We start from the raw sequence: 18,139 nt of genomic DNA, 5'->3' as shown, positions 1-18,139 counted from the left end.
ACATGAGGAACAGGACTGTAAAATAAAGTGCTACTATTACTTTAATGATGTTGAAACATGTTAGTGAAATGCATTTTTTATTATGTTCATTACACAAACATGTAATAGCCAGTGGTCTATGTCACGCTCATGTACCTGTCATTAGCAGGTTGTATGCTTCTTGTTTGCTGATCTTCCTGTGGTACCAGCTATGAAGATAGAAAAGGAAAAACAAGAGGAAACAGGAAATGAGACATAAGCAAGCAGGGCAGAGAGGGCAGCACCCCAGGCCCTGTGAGTCAAGTCTGAGTCAGAGCAGCCCACTACGATCACAGCACAAGTGATGAACCCACCTCTATCAAAGCTGCTCTCTAATCAGATCAACAGCCTGAGGCTCAAACACTCATTTTCATACACACAAGTGCAATAATTCCCCCTGATTCTGCAGATATTATTTCCTGCTATGGTACAATAATCTAAAATTAACTGATATGCATGTGAATCTAAAAGTTGGCAGCAGAGAAAATGGTCACTTCATGATTTCGGTCGATTTGGATAGGATTATTAGTTTTAGACAAAGAGGACTAGCTTTGGCTGGTTAACATGGGCAGTTCACAATTAATGGGAGATGTTGTAAAAAAAAAAAAAAACCTTCTGAGGGCAAAAAGCATGTTTCTCTATTGAGTTATTCAAAAGTAACCATAACCCCCCCCCCCCAAAAAAAAATAAATAAAATAAAATAAATGTAGGCTAAATATAAAATCACAATAAAGGCAAAAATGTCAAAAATAAATCTTAAAAAAACACAGATATACTGTCTCATACTATATTTACTTACATTTTTCCCTCATGGGGATCCTCTTCTCGTCCTTAAAAATAAATTAAAATCAATCTATTAATCAATTTGTGAATCCAAAGGACGTTTACTGAAATCTTTTGCAAGGAGCTTTCAAAGAAAAAAAGCTCAGCGATACCTACCACCTCCTCCACAAGATCATCCACAATAAGGCCCTGTTCTTCTGTCCGAACATTGGTTACCCACATCCAGCCATCATCCAGTTCATTGTGAACGATAAAAATGTCTCCTTTGAGAAACTTGAGACAGACAATAAAGTTTACAATGATATAGAAGAGAAAAACTGAACAACAGAATGAAATGACCACAAAAATTCCAATAAAGATTATAAAGACTATAAAAAGCTTGTTATTTTTCAGATCAGCTTTTTGAAAAAGCTTCTGCATTGTGAATGTAAAAGGAATAATAAATGTAAAATGTTTCTCAAATAATGAAGTTACTAGAGGGTCCCTGTAAGAGGTAATACTTTATGATATTTTGAAATTGCTTTTTCAGAAATATATAAACGAAAAATACTGAAAATGACCTTCAGCTTTCACCTGACATTCTAAAGTGTAATGGACACTTTAATATTGCATGAGGCCACAGTAAAGTCTTCTTATGCATAATTGGTGGGAAACCGCAACACATTCCTAATATTAATTCCAATAATTCCAAATAATTTTAAATGTAAACAAACACTTTGTATTGTAGCACAGAGGTTGCATTATTGAATTTAATCTGCAACCACAACTGAAAACAATATAGTTGGGATTAATGCTTGAATTTAGTACATTTTTTGACCTCAAACATGCAGAACACAATCTGGATCCTGAAAGGTTTTTATACCTGATCTCATCGGTTTCTGGCACTTTGGTGTATGGAAGTATGGCCCTCACTCGCCGCCTGTCCTCTACTGGCTGTAAGGAGAATGAAATGTTATAGCAGCATCACAAGGGAGCACAGCACATACTACCACTATGATGATCAGCACTGATAGATCAACAAAACGTAATCCTGCTTCTGGATGCACAACCTCAGATATAGCAAGAAATATGAGGAGCACATGGACGCGTTATCAATTGTAAAGTCCGAAGTTCTGATCGTACCTCTGGGGGAGCCACTGGAGATGACAGTTTTTCACCTTTCAGAAGGCAAGACACATAGCTGTAGTACCCAATGAGGTCTGACAGGGACGAGAAGCGCCGTCCACCGATGTAGTAATCTCCACACATCGCAATGATCCTGAACACGCACACAAAGCAGAAATTGTTTTGCCTTTCTGCATTGAAATTAAAGTGCCTGAATGAAATAGACTGACATTTACTGAAATAAAGTATTTACTTCTGTGAGTCTTTCCTAATACAAATACAACAGGAGCACAAAAGCACTTGTAGCGGTTGTAAAACTCAAGTTGTGCATGTTTACTTAAATGTAAGAGCTTTAGTCAACTGCAACAAGACAATGCGACTCTCAAAGCATTTGCCATGGAGAATGAAATTAATATATTACTGAAAGAGTTGTTTGTTTGCTTATTGTTTGTGTCATTATGATCTGCACAAGTTTGTTCATTACAGATAAAAAAAATGGCTTGAACTGTAACCTTTGCTTTAAATGCCTTTTATATTAGTAGTAATATTGTTGCCTCTTGATATGTTAATATCAATGTTCTTAATATGTTCCTCATTTGTAATTATTTTGGATTAAAGTGTCTGCTTAATGTTTAAACATACCTCACTGTTTAAAAGTTTGGGGCATCAAGATTTTTTTTGTAAGAAATTAATACTTTTATTCAGCAAAGAGGTATTAAATTAATAGAAGGGACAATAAAGATGTCTTCAATGTTAAAAAAAAAGATTTCTATTTCACATAAATTCTGTTCTTTTGTGCTTTCTACTCAAAAGAATTTTGAAAAAAGCATCACAGTTTCCAAAATAATTACAAATAATTTAAGCAACAATTGATAAGAAATGTTTCTTGAGCACTAAATCAGTATATCAGAATGATTTTTGAAGTATCGTGACACTGAAGACTTTAGCAATGGCTGGAAATTCTTTTAAAATAAAACAATATAGATGTAAATAAAAATTTTAAATAGTAAACAGTTATTTTAAATTGTAATAGTTTTTTCTTAATATCACTGTTTTTACTTTTTTATTTTTTATTAATTAAATACATGCAGCTTTGAAGATCATAAAGACATTTCTAAACATCTTAAAACAAAACAAAAAAATCTTTTGAACAGTAACCATGAAGCAACAGATGTATTCCCTCTTCCAGGTTTAAACTAAATGACAAATAATGTCAACCGTATGAAAATGCTATTATGTGCAGCCACAATGTTAGGGTCCTGGAGTGGGCTGTCAGGGAATTGCTATGTGGTTGCTTTAACGGCCAAGTCACCTCTAAATCACCTCTGTAAAATTCTGGTCTTTAGATATGTGAATGTACTGGGGGAAAGTTCAGTGTGCTTGATCCAGACAGCACAGCTCACCTGAAGTGATTGACCACATTGGTCACACTGAGAAAGGACAGTACGAAGGATCCAGGCCGGCGGTCGCTTTCCCTGATGAGGTAGCTGCCCGGTACCCGAGCCTGACGCAATCGCTCTTCTGCAATGGTTCTGTCCAACATTCCATGGTACCATCTGAAAGAAAGCAAGCACAGATGACGGAAGTCAGTCAGCAGTAAATCACATTTTAGTGTCTTCCTCTATTTGGTCCATCAGCATTGATTTTAATGCAGCCCTGAATGTTGGAAAATGCTGAAGTAGGTTTTCTGGAAGGCTCTTTTTGGCATGCTGACATAATCAAGCCTATATTTAGTACATTATATTCCAAAGCTCTTTCCAAATTTGAGAAAAACCTATAAATACAGTAACTGCATAAAAAAAAGAGAGAGAGAGAGCGAGAGAGAGACTTGCAGAGTTTACATAGGAATTTTTTTTTTTTTTTAGTTTTTAAAAAGAAAAGCATGCAGGTTGCCCTCTAACTCAACAGAGATATGACAGAGCTCCTGATGCAAAATTTCTCTTGACAAAAACTCATGCGGAAATATCCAAAGTGAAATCTTGCTCTAAAAAAGGTACCTCAGCACAGCGAGAAAATTAAAAAAAGCTTTTACTGCAGAGCCTCAGCCATCAAAAACATGGAGCTCTCTAAATTAAACAGTAGCTTTTCTAACAACACTGCTTAATTTTTCAGAGATTTTCAATCCCTGTAGAAAAAAAAAATAAAAAAATAACACTCTTGACTGATTTTAGTGTTTTGCAACAGGGGGTCAAGACAGAGAGTAAACGACAGAGCTGAGGTTTATTTAGCTTAAAGGGAAACTCCATCCCAAAATGAAAATCTTTTCATTAATCACTTACCCCCATGTCGTTCCAAACCCGTAAAAGCTCCGTTCATCTTCGGAACACAATTTATGGACCTTGACATTGTTATTTATTTGGCAGTCTATGGGACAGTCTCAAGCCTCCAGGTTTTCATCCAAAATATCTTAAATTGTGTTCTAAAGATGAACAGAGCTTTTACGGGTTTGGAACGACATGGTGATTAATGACAAAATTTTCATTTTGGGATGGAGTATCCCTTTAACCTTACAAAAATTCAATTAACCATTGTGTCATGTTTCCTTGCCAAGCCAACCAAGCACGCCAAACATAAGTGTCCTCTAAAACTTCAAAAAGGAAGAAAGGAAAAAAGAAAAACCTTCATGGTCCATATGTGCTTGCTTACTCTTTGTTTAGATTCACTCTGGATGCACAGTTAATCTCATTCAAACAGAAATGAACAGCAAGTCAATTAGCACTTCAAACATGGCAAAACATGCACAGTCAATTACAGCACAACAGTCAGCACATATGTATGTGTGTTGCTGATGTGGTGAAGAGGAAGTGAATGGAGGAGGTGAGAGATGAGAGTGAGACACAGGAACAACAGTGATATTTAGAGAATCTTGCCCATGATGAAATGCCACACTGACTGCACACAGCATGCAGCCCTCCCACACTTACTGTATTCATACGGAAACATACGTTTGTGCTGAATGTCAGTTTTCTGGGGACATTTTGTAAAGTTTTGCTTAGAGTACAACAGATGATGCATTTCAACTTTTGACATTTCTGTTGTGCATACTGTGCAATTAAATCAAAGAGAAAATGTAGGTAGGTAAGTAGACAGACTGACAGACAGATAGACTAGAGGTTAGCATGACTAGAGGTTGTCAGAAAGTAAACATGAATGGGGGGGGGGGGACAAACATGCTAGATTACATTAATATCAATCTTATCAAATTATAACAACAATATACATTATACTATAATACAATATCTTCCTCGGTTCTAAAAAGACATCAGTGTGAATGGAAAGTGGTCCAAAAAATATATTTTGCGTAAATTATGAAATATTTTACATGTGTAAATGTTTTAATATTTAAAATATAATTATTCACATCATTCTAACCTTGTGCAATACTTGTATGCAAAGCCATTCTAAGTTCAATGTGAGTCAATGACCTTTTCCAAAAGTTATGTGCATTAGGCTTACATTGTAAATGACATGAACAAAACATATTAAATTACAATTATTTGTGTGACAAATAATAATGAGCCAAAATGTAGTGTTGTGACGGTCCCAAGTGCACCTTATAGCACATATTATGCAGTTTGAAAAGTTAAAAATCGATAATTTACAAGATGAGAAACACACTTGGTCATGTAAACTATTGGCCCATTTTATCAACCACAGTGATAAAGAGCGTAGGCGTAATTTGCACACTGCAGGCTCAACTAGGCTGAGCTCATCCTCCATCTATATTAATTTATTGAATATGCAGGCTCTATGAAGCAGTCCTTTGATTAAAACTGCACCGTTAGCAGAATTATTCCCAGGGGTTGCGATTTCTTCTCAGCGGGACTGCCACCCAGCTCTGTATGCTATAAAAATGACATCAGTAATACAGGGTTATTAGCACACTGGATAATGTGCTCTATTAGAGCTTCCAGTCAAATGATTCACAGGCTCCTGAAAACACAGATGTGTGGACCGGATGAAGGGGGACTGTGATCCTCGATACTGGCCATGATGAGGGCAAGATGATGTACTAGCAAAAGCATAAGCAACAAAAGTTACACACCCTTGAGGCCTGTTCAAATCAACAAGCCTTTAAATGGAAATACTGCCTTACTGTGGAGCCCATTACATATCACACGATTTGAATGCCATCACTTTATACAGTACTGTTTGATTTTTTGAAAACTCACCTATGTTAACCAATGCTTTTTTCTGGATCCTTTGATGGATAGAAAGTTCAAAAGATCAGCATGTATTTTAAATATAAATCTTTAGTAATCATTTATGTCTTTACTATCACTTTTGATAATTTGAATGCATCCTTGCAGGATAAAAGTTAGGGGTGTAAAGGTACACAAACATGACGGTTCAGAACGAACCTCGGTCTTGATGTGATGGTTCGGCACGTTTCAGTACAGCAGGGGGAAAAACTTTTTTTTTTTTAATTAATAAAATAGTGGTTGTTCTTTCTTTAAATAAATTCAACTACAATTAAATTTTTCTTAGGGATAAAAATCTACCTCAGCTTATGCTCTTAACTATAGTGAGCCCTTTACGTTATTATAAAGTTACAATTAACAACTTAAATTGAATTTATTTTTAAACTAAATTAACACCAAACTTAAAAAAAAAAAAAACATGCAAACATGTAAATTGCACATAATGCATAATAAATTAACTTCTAAATTGTAAAACCTCTATTTGTTGTTGAAATATAATCATTGATGCGATCGGTCATTGTCAAAACGGCATTCATTGTTTGTATTCTCTGAATAAAATGGACATAATTTGAAAGATGACACTTTGTTTCTTTTTAAAATTAACAATATAAACTGGAAGTTTCAAATGAAGTTCCGCTCACGCAGTAGTTAAAACAATGCTGTATTTGTTCGGTATATATGCGTACTGAACCGAAATACCTGTACTGAAAAATTTCGATATGAATACGTGTACTGTTTCACCCCTAATAAAAGTTATATTCTTTCAATAAAAAAATTAACGGTAATGCTTTAAGGACTAATTCTCACTATTAACAGTTGCTTATTAGCATACATGTTACCCTATTTGCTGTTTATTAGTACTCATTAGGTACATATTAATTCCTCATTCTTCATGGCCATATTCTACATCCCTTAACCCTATTCAATACCTAAACTTAACAACTACCTTACTAACTATTAATAAGCAGCAGATTAGGAGTTTATTGAGGGAAAACACAATAATAGTTAATGTGTGTTCTCTAATGTAAAGTGCCACCAAATAAACTTACACCAAACTTCTGCAAGGTAATTTACACATGCACACACATTCTGTAATGCTATTAATTACATCCCACGACCTGCACCCATTTAAAACGATTGTGCAAACATTTTGATTTTTCTGAAGACCACCGAAAAGTCCCGTTGTAAACCAATCAGTATTTCGCATCACACGATCATGAAGACAACGTATTACGCGTTCCAAGTCGAATTTCTTCACTCTATGTCCGAAATGCTGTACTGAGGTGAATTTATGTAATTTTATTAAAAAGGTTAATCGACATTTAAATTGTTTGCATGCCAAGCTATTAATTCATCCCACCCCCACCCAATCAGTATGACATCATACTCATCATTCTTACTTCACAGCACTGGAGTTCAGCTCCTAAGCTGTCAAAGCTGATAACATAGCCTATGGGTAAATAACAGATCCCTCTGCACATCCAGATGGGATAAAGACAAGCTCATCCTCCTGAGGAATGTCTGATCGTGTCAGTGCTTGATCTCTAGCTGGTGTCTTCAATGAATAGAAACCATGAAGTCAGAATAGCAAATTACATCATAGTCTCTTTTCCTCGCGGGAAACTGACACTTGCATTACTTTAGCTGATGTGTGTACTGTGCCAAGCGTCCAGTGGCTTGTGTGGTGTACTTGACAAGGTGCAGGTGAAAGTCTCATACCCGCTTATGTGACTAGACTACATAATAGTCTACACTGATAAATCACACGATACAAAGACTGACAGCTTTTTTGGTTTGGCTCTTGGATTTCTGCCAATGACCAAAAGTGATTTAAAGATGAAAGTTTGAATTTTAAAATAAAATTTTGCTGAGCTAAATTAAGACTTCAGATTGAGACTTCAAGACATACAAAACACTAAAATAAATTTTTGTATGATTTACTCTATTTATTAAGTTTTACAGTATATTACAGCAAATTTGGATTTCAAGAAACAGCTATATTGAAAACACATACAGAAATAGGCACAAGGAAATAATTGGAAATAATTTAGAGAAATGTATTTTAGAACTGCCAAAGTTAATGTAAAGGGCTATATGAAGTCTGTTTTTTTATCAAATTTTTATTTGATTTATTTTTTGTTAAATCAAATTTTAGTAATTAAGAGTTTAACAAAAAAAAATATGATTTATTTATTTTTATTTTAATTTTTAAAAATTAATTGTATTACTTAAAAGATTTTTCTGTAAATGTGTTTTCTTATGGTATTAAATATTAAATAAAATGAATACATTAAAATATAGCATAAAAAAAATACAATAAATGACCATATTATTGTAACATTTTAAGATATAAAAATTATTATTATTATTATTATTAAATGAATACATTGTTTGTCTGTTTTACACTTTTACATCAAAACATGCAGCAATGGCCCATATCAATATTTCAATAAAATTTAGATTTTTCATGAAATTCCACAATTTATAAAAATTTTCTGCATCCCGGAAATCATATGGCCCTAAATGTGTGTACTTAAGATATGAAATATTAAATAAAATGAATACATTATGCTTATTTATTTTTATTACATTTAATTCGTTAATATTAGTTTTTTAAATTTTTTTTATTACATTTACATAAAAAAAATTATTTAATATTAAAATTTTATTTAGATTTTTATTTTTTGTTTAGTTTTGCAGGAAAAAAAGTTACTCAGATAAGCCATCAGCTCAACAACTGGATTAAATGACAACTAATCCATCACAGCTAAAATATGACAGCTTGAATTTGAATATCAATATCAGATATCAGAATAAATGTCTAACATTATTAGATACTGTTTGCAAACTAAAACACAATGCCATTTAGGATAGGCTGCTTAAAAACTGTGCTATAAACATAACTTCTCAATATAAAAGCAAGCAATAGCAAGAATCAACGAGAACTGACGCTTCACATTTAACATCTGCCTATTTTTCAGTACAGGTCAAAAGCCAAGTGTCCTCAAATTGAGCATCTTCAACACACTTTAAACTCAAGAGATCTGCGGCTACACATTTGCATTTGAGATGACTGAACCCAATAGATATCTAGCATGACTGTGAAAGGCTGTTGCCTCAAACTCGATTCATGCAAAAGCAGTGAAACATGAAGTATTCTGAGGAGGAAAGTTGACACTTTTTCAATAACACTCAAACCACTCACACGCCTTGACACTCATTGCCCTTTCTGTGCCTCACCGTAATGGAAATCAGCTGATATATGCAGCACAGCGAACAAAAATAAATGATTACAACCACAATCATCAGCAACTTCATTCACAGCCTTGACAGAAGGGAGCTCTGAACCATAAATAGGAGTAAAAACTATCCACTAGTTAACCATGTGCTTGTTAGCCCAAAAACACGAAATTATAATGACACTTCACAAGAAAGTCAAAGGCAGTCACTCATTTGACTGCAAAATTAACCCAATAAGAGAGTGAACGTTTCAGCACTCAGGCACTTAAACATCAGAACGAAGCACAAACCTCTCGGGCTCGGCACTTGAATATATTATGATTTCAAGACAATGGCTGTATTTTTAGATCCATACTAGCCTTTTGAATCGTTCACCAAAAACGCTATTGAAAAGATACCAGAGAAGCAGGGTCTTAGCCTATTCTTCTTGGATGTTTCATCTTCATCACTGGCTCACTGAAAACAGGACATGACCTTTTTGTGGTTAGTCCATGCCAGCCATCAGCGAAGGAGTTCATCTTCATCTTCATCTTCAAAACCATTCAATTTACAACAGTTCATCTTGGAGGAAGCGAGGGCAGAGCGAGCTTGTTGAGACTTCATTGAAGGGTCGTATTCGCTCTCTAACGCTCTCTTAAGTACTTTCAACACATCCGTCTCTCTTGATGGGTCTTGACTACATCAAAAACACCTCTAAAGATGTCACGTCACCGCTCATCAGCATGACAGAGTACTAAAATTGCATAGCCTTACACAAAGAGGACACCAAAAGGCCTGATGATATCCACCCTAACCGCAGAGAAACACCCATCACTGTTGTGAAAACTCCCTGACAGTTTGAAACTGATGAATAATCAACTTTGCCCTCAAATGTTTTGAAACATTCATAAAGAAGAAAACACATCACTAATTCAACAACTCTTAGTACACGCACATGTAACCACGCTCAGCAACAAATTCAGGCATTTAACATCTGCCCACCAGAGACAACCACTTTTAATTTGAAATAAAAAACACTGTATTAGTCTTTAGTTACGAAACACATTTATGTACTACGAGTCAAATTAGAACTAATATAAAAATGCAAAATTTAAATATAAATAAAATACATAAAATGTATATAAGATAAAAATATATATATATTACATTATATTAAAATGCAGGAGAAATATTTTGGACAAATAATAAATCTGCAGTGCGAAATTGGGCTGAGCGATAAAGCTCATGAACTGAGAAGTCAAAATTCCCTTGATCTTTTGACATAGGGGTCATTGTACTATGAAAACATCCTGTAAGTTTCAAAATTAAAAACGTTCTTGTTAGTGTGAAAACAGCTTATATTGAAGCAAATCTGCCAAAACACCAGGTTGTGGAATGTGCCGCTCTATGACGTAATAGTGTGGCTAAACACTGCCTGCTTAGTCCCGCCCACCAATTTGCACACATAGTGTAAATAACAAGAGGCAAACGCAGGTCTACACAGAAATCAAACGATAAAGATGCTCTGAAAACAACAAGACGCTGTTCAGAGCATTCTGATGAGGGGGTCAAAACAGGACAGAAAATAGCTTATTACTTCTAAATAATGTTTCGGAGTTAAACATCTTGATAACATTATAAGTGGACCTCAGAGAACAGTACAAAATAATAAAAAAGCCAGTTCATGACCCCTTTAAAAGTAATAATAACAATTTAATTTGCGCAAATTAGTTTTTAGTTTTTCAAAGGAACATTCAATATTTAATCCTTTTGATTTATGGACACAAAATATTTCAAGAAACATGATTATCTTATAAATGAAAAATGCCATTCTTCCATTACATTTTCAAGTGATAAAGATGAAACAAAGCATTTCATATCTTGATTCAAAATGTTTCATTGATTCAGTGAAATAAACAGCTTTAAGTGATTCACAAAAAATAACAAAGAACCAACCCGATGCCACATTTTAAATCAGAGATCATATTAAAACATCTGTCTTAATGCAAATTCACTGTGAATGTATCATGAATGTGCAATAAATCAGCCAGCTCTGGCAAGTGCTTATCAATTTTAATAAAAGCATAGAAGTGTTTTCCTTATTATTATTATTAAGTGAAAGTAACAGACTAAGCAAAATCGAAAATAAGGAAGTTCTTCACGCCATATTCTGCCAAAGTCTGAGCTCTGAACGGCAGAGCTTGTGTCCCACTTACGCTGAATTCATCCTCTGCTGCATCCTCCTGGGCTGTCCGGCTCGCTCTCACTCATTCACAAATTAATCCCGCTCAGCTGCCGAGTCGCTGGGGTCTATCTCCTCTGTTTTACCAGACAAACCTCCCAGTTGGTTGTCGCCATGTCCCAGAAAACCTGCTGTATGAGAGCACTCACCACACAGCTCTTTAAGTCACTGAGTGTGGGTGGGGGGGTTCCACCTCACATACGGTCGGCACAGTCTTGGCTGATGTCCACAAGTGAAATAATCCATACTGGTTACCACTCCTTTGAGGGCACAATTTACCTAAGAAATGCTGGAGAATGAAGATTTGCCTTGTCTGTCTTTGATCATTGGGCTGTCAGTCACTCAAATAATGCACAGTATAAACGGATCGGCAAATGAGAGCAGGCAGGACGTGTCTGTAAATAATGGTAGAGTATTCAATTTTGGGTAAACTATTTCTTTAAGCAGCATTTAGGGATCTCACACCCTTCAAATTCAAACTTGTGTTTTCCATTCTCCTGCTAAAATAAAAACGTCGCAGTCTGTAAATGAGCAAACTCGGCAGGTCAGAACATCAGTAACCCACTGGCTTGCTCAACAGCCAACCATTATACAAAGTTCCTGGACCAGCCAAGTAATTTTTTAGAAGTTTCCACACTGGAAAAAAGGTGGAGATGAACGGGGTCTGGGAGCAGCTGCCAAACAGCTTTGTTTTTCTTCACACATGATGGAGTGTCACAGCTTGTTAGAGTCAGCACACGGGGACTGTCCTCCACCACACAGATGGATGACTAAAGAGCCCATCTTCAGTGAGCAGTTACTGTGCGGCAGGAGCCAAAACCAGGTCATGCAAAGGATGGATTATACATCCTCAAAGTGCTGTTTGCTGATTCACGAATCTGCTGTTAGCTGCGTCATTTTCAGAGAAACCAAAGTCACTGCTGTGTGAAAGTAAAAGGTTTTTTTTTGTGTTTTGAAACTTGAGATTGTTCTTAAAGTTATATAATTTGGTAATCTGCAAACTCATATAATCTCCTAAAAATTAAAATCCCATTTATCATCAACTTTATAATGTTAGTGCCTAAATGTATATCAGAAAACTTTACGTTGTGATTTTACATCTTATTTAAGGTAAATTAACTCTTATTATAAACAACAGCTCTGCTGCAAAACCAAATGAAGAAATGATGAAGAAAACTGGTCCAAACTTAGTAAAGTTGGTCCAAAAGTTAAGTAACATAACATAATGTCACAAATATATTTTGCAGGGATGACAAAGACTGCAGAGACAAGCTCAGTGAAAAATTAAATCCAAGAGAGCGGATGATGCAGGAGACTTGTTGGTTATAAATAATTATAATTAACAGTATTTGTCTTATATTAAAAACAGATATTTTACCAAATATTTGTTTATGTTATTAAAATGTACACACCAACAATAAAGTATTGCTCTGTTCATTTTGCATTGTCTTCACTAAACTAATTAAGAGTTTCTCTTGCTCTTAGTTTGACATACAGAGTATGAGGCATAATTATCCATGTGTACCAAAAATCTTAAAATTGGCTGATTATTCAGCTTTCGCAATGTATTGTAGGGTTGGGCAATGTCTACAAATTTGGCATCGGACGATGTCTACAACTAACGATTGTGCTTGACAGGCTTCACATGCAAATAATGAGAGTAACTCCTGTGAGAGTAGCTCTACTGCTGAGTCAACACTGATGTGAATGCATGTGGCATTGTACAGTATATGACGGAGGCGCCAGAACTGCAGCTGATAGAATGTGCGCTGTAGCACGATGCTACGATATTTCTTCAAAAGCAGATCGAAGACATTTTTATCATCCACGATCAAAAATCATCATATCGCACACCCCTACATGAAATCTTTTTTTTTTCCTTTTTCATTTTGTCTTTAGATAATCCATATAAGCACTGAGCTTTTACAGCATTAGACCATTTATAATGGGGAAAAACATCCTATCAGCTTGGCCTATATGACCTACATTCTTCTAAAGAGAAATCAATAGATGTCCAGAAACAATAGATTGCCAGAGATCGTTAAAAACAATCCTTGTCCAATAAAACTGCTGCATTAACTAAACACATAAGGTAACAAACACAGTCAAAAACAATGAATTAGATGTTGTTCAAGGCTATTTTGAATACAAAAAAGGGGAAAGAGAAGGCTTTTCTCGAGCATAAGTCTCTTGACTGAGTGACAAACATATTTCCAGCGGTTTCTGCAGTTCCGTTGTGCTGCTTGGCATTTTAAAGTCCCTGTATTTCTCAAAAAAGGCAATAAAAGGCACAATATGTAAGTTTTCGGTGCTAGAGGTCACAGAGTTATTTACATATTTTTATGCAGTTCCAGAGGGTCACGTTTTTCAGAGAAATCACGAAATAAAAGGCACAATATGTAAGTTTTCGGTGCTATGGGTAAAATTTACAATTATACAGAGAAACCGAGCAAAGAACATTTACACTGTCAAGGAACAGTATGACTGACTTAAGTCTAACTCTTATAATCAGTAAAACTCTCTATATAATGTTGATGGATGAATCTCCTACTTACATCATACGTACATCTGCACTTTTTTGTTTAGAATCAGGGAATTCATGAGAAAGGAGAATTCAGTCAGTGAGTGTACAGACTGAACAACAAAACTCCAGTGTTTCAGCGATGAATCATCTGAACGCCTCTGATTGGCCGCTGCATTCATAAACTCAGCGGACTTGTGTGTGATTGGTTATAAAGCGCAACACTGTACATATTGTGCCTTTAACTGGCATGGGAGCTCAATTAGCCCTTGACTGAGAGTGAGTTTGTTGAACAACTGCTGATCTAGCAGACACAATATGCACCGCTCTTGATCTCCAAATCAAACTCTCTCTTTCCTGCTCTTGAGGGTACCCGTTTATGACTCAAAATCCTTTTTTAATCTTTGTGGAAACAAAAATCAACCTGCTCTTTCTCCACAGTGCTTTCAAGGCCCGGTGCTACAGAGAAGACCTGTCCTGCTCTTCATGTGCTGTCTTTTTTTGTCTTTTTTTTAAACAGTAGAAAGCATCTGTGAAATATTTATTCTGCTGCTAGCATCACTGTTTATGAATGAAGTGCACAGCAAAGAGGTGTGAATGATTGTGGCTGTCTTCTGTGCACAACTAAAGCACTAACTTTATTCACACATTCAGACAAGTGTTAATTTTGGCAGGCATTTTTGATTTAGTCTTAGTCTTGAGACGAAATTGAGTATTGTCTTAGTATTGAGACGAAAATGCTTAATAGTCTTAGTCTCACTTTAGTCATTTGACTCTTTCTTAGTTTTATTCGATGAAAAGTCATTGCATTTTTGTCAAGTTTAGCCAAACTGCAGTTACCAAAATTTATTTTGGTAGCTATTTTATATGTAGTCTTCAAACTAAAATAATCATTTATTCTTCTCTCTTTAGACCAAATCAATTAAGCTTATGAGAAATTTGAACCAAGGACTGAATTTGAAAAAACTTGAATAAATTATGACAATTTTCATTTTTGGCTGAACTATCCCTTTAACAGTAGTGAAAAAGGAGCAACTTATAAAAAAAATATTGATATATATAGTTTTAAAAAAAAGAAGCACAATAAGACAAATACGATAGAGATACAAATTAAACTCATTTTTCAGATAGAGTAGGTTTACTTAACATGTATACATTTATTTAACATCTTTTGTTGGTTAACATTAATGACAGGTATTTAATTAGGAATGCTGTCCCTTTAAGATGGAAGGCATGCATGTAATTAGGGCTGTGCAATTAATCGAAAATTTGTTTTTCGATTTTGGCCTCCAACGATTATGAAAATATATTAATCGAGATAAAACGATTATTGTGCCCCCTTCCGCCCCCTTTAGCAGCACTGCGCTTTGGTCCCTCTTAAAAGCCCAATTACACGTGCAAATCAGTAAAATCATGTAACGTTACTTTGGCAAAATGGGACATGCTTGATTTATCGAAGTATATTTATTCATGTTTTTAAAAGCCTGAAAGAGAACTTGCGCTGCTCCTCAGGAAGAGATATGCGCTCAGAGACGGAACAGAACACAAACACGTAAACTCATCTTTTAGTTCAAGGTGCGTGCCTAAACGGTCAAATACACGCAAAAATTTCAAAATGTGGTGCTTAGTGATTATTCAAGTATACCTTCGTCGGTCATGTAATAAATGAACGCAAAGAGTTGAAAATGAAAATACGTGTGTAACGATAATTTGGATCCGTGCGATGAAAAGTCATTGCATTTTTGTCAAGTTTAGCCAAACTGTAGTTACCAAAATTTATTTTGGTAGCTATTTTATATGTAGTCTTCAAACTAAAATAAACATTAATTCTTCTCTCTTTAGACCAAATCAATTAAGCTTATGACAAATTTGAATCAAGGACTGAATTTGGAATAAATGAATGACAATTGAATAAATTATAAATTATGACAATTGAATAAATTATGACAATTTTCATTTTTGGGTGAACTATCCCTTTAACAGTAGTGAAAAAGTTGCAACTTAAAAGCAACTCAAAAAAATATTGATATATATAGTTTTAAAAAAGAAGCACAATAAGACAAATATGATAGAGGTACAAATTAAAATTTTTCTGATACAGTAGGTTTACTTAACATGTATACATTTATTTAACATTTAAACGGTCAAATACACGCAAAAATTTCAAAATGTGGCGCTTAGTGATTATTCAAGTATACCTTCGTCGGTCATGTAATAAATGAACGCAAAGAGCTGAAAATGAAAATACGTGTGTAACGATAATTTGGATGCGTGCGGCTATTTTTGGGACGTCTGGTCACCTTATCCCTACCCCTTTGGGTGCTGAGGCCATTGTTTCAGATCGCTAGTTTGCGTTTTGGTAGCCTATCCATCCACTGTGGCTGCTACACTGAGACTAGATATGCAAACGCCCCTTATCTGATCGCAATCCAATGACAGGGACGCACATTTTGAATGACAATAGCCTATAGGATGTATTTTGAGGACTACCGGACATTCAAATTACATTATAGTCCTGTCTTGTCTAGTTAACGAAGATGCAGCATCAATTTCATCATCAGATATTAGTTTTAACTCGTCAATGTCTTGTCTTAGTCACAGAAAAAAAAATTTGTTAATATCTTTCATCGTCGTCTTCGTTAACGAAATTAACACTGATTCTGACACACAACACCGTATCCAACCCAGAGAATCTTGTGCTGCCATTCAACCTACTAATGTAATAATACATTGAAACAACTGCCTCCGTTTAAAAGAAAATTGAAAGTGGCTCTGAAAATGATAAAATCAAGAGAATATGTTGCTATACATGTTATACATGTCATTCACTGCATTCACAAGAAGGAGGGTTCATTTTGGTGTCAGAATATATACCAAAAATAAAACAAGCCAGCAAGTTGTTAATGTCACCTACATCTCATTGGACACCCGCATACTTCCTCTTCTCTGCAAACGTGTTGCACATTTTAGATTTTAGACATGCCCTGAGCCATAAGCCAACACAGGCTTCTATTATGTCACAGCCTAAGCCATTTTGAGCAGATAAGGGCTGAAATGTGAATAATACATCATCTTGGTGCAAATTCAGCAATCGCTGAGTGCATGTGGTAATATAAGCTTATGGAGCACCTCTGGTTCAGTGTCGGTGCATCAGAAAGCAACACTGCCCAGCCTTATAGGCAGTCAAGTCTGTCTGAGTCAATCATCTGGAAGCTCTGAGGAAACTTTCATCATAAATAGGTCACCAGTCTATGGCAATAGTGTATCTCAAGAGCTAACAACTGTATGCAGTAGAGCAGCAATGCACAAATCACAAATAAAACTTATAAAATCACTGTAGCATCTCTTCTCTGAATTTTGACATTTTCTTAATTACACTATGCAGCAATAAAATAAAAAATATCACCCCAAATTTTCTGTGAAGACTTTCAGCACTTTCAAAGAAAACACTGACAACCAACAGGAAATTATATCTGAACTATCATTGCGAAACCACTTGATTCACAATTTTTTGCTTTAAAGATGGAATAACAGCTCCTGTCAAATTATAGGCATGTCTCTTATTAAAATCAATATGCTTTGGTTTGATCAATAAAATAAGCAATGTATTTTTAAAAAAAAAAAAAAGGTATTTTAAAATATTGAACACTGACGATAGTGTTTGTATTTTTGATGAGCTGAAACAACACAGTTTAAGGATAAGCTGAAACAACTGCGCACTATATAAAACTCCAGGCATGATTATCATCCTGCTCTTGAGCAACCAAAAATATGAGAGAGCCACAATAAATTACACACACTATCATTTAGCTTTTCATGATACAAACTACATCACCACCCTGACATTCTTCATTAGAATCAGCCACTGATCTTGTCACCAATATGATAATGGATGACACAGAAAGCAATCACAATCATTTATCAGCAACTGCGGTTTCACAATGTGTGCAGAAGGAAGGTCTAGACACACCGAAGACATTAAAAATACCATATTATTGCAATGCATAGGTCAAAACCATACTCTACGACTAAAAAAAATTATGCAGTGGT

General features: G+C 35.2%; 1 protein-coding gene across 1 annotated transcript in view; it reads right to left on the bottom strand.

The window, feature by feature from the left end:
• LOC109081532 (ras GTPase-activating protein 1-like) overlaps positions 1 to 18,139 on the bottom strand; it is a 38,314-nt gene that overhangs the window by 17,238 nt on the left and 2,937 nt on the right. Inside the window, exons 2-8 of the mRNA XM_042756633.1 lie at positions 3,309 to 3,461; positions 1,924 to 2,059; positions 1,664 to 1,734; position 1,515; positions 958 to 1,074; positions 818 to 849; positions 136 to 188 (exon numbers count right to left, since the gene is read on the bottom strand). Of these exons, the coding sequence (XP_042612567.1) occupies positions 136 to 188; positions 818 to 849; positions 958 to 1,074; position 1,515; positions 1,664 to 1,734; positions 1,924 to 2,059; positions 3,309 to 3,461 (563 nt within the window). The remainder of the gene's footprint in view (positions 1 to 135; positions 189 to 817; positions 850 to 957; positions 1,075 to 1,514; positions 1,516 to 1,663; positions 1,735 to 1,923; positions 2,060 to 3,308; positions 3,462 to 18,139) is intronic.

This window comes from Cyprinus carpio, chromosome A5 (assembly GCF_018340385.1).
Source record: "Cyprinus carpio isolate SPL01 chromosome A5, ASM1834038v1, whole genome shotgun sequence".
NCBI classification, from domain to species: Eukaryota; Metazoa; Chordata; class Actinopteri; order Cypriniformes; family Cyprinidae; genus Cyprinus; species Cyprinus carpio.
The sequence above is the reverse complement of the archived record's forward strand: the minus strand, read 5'-3'. Positions and strand labels throughout refer to the sequence as shown.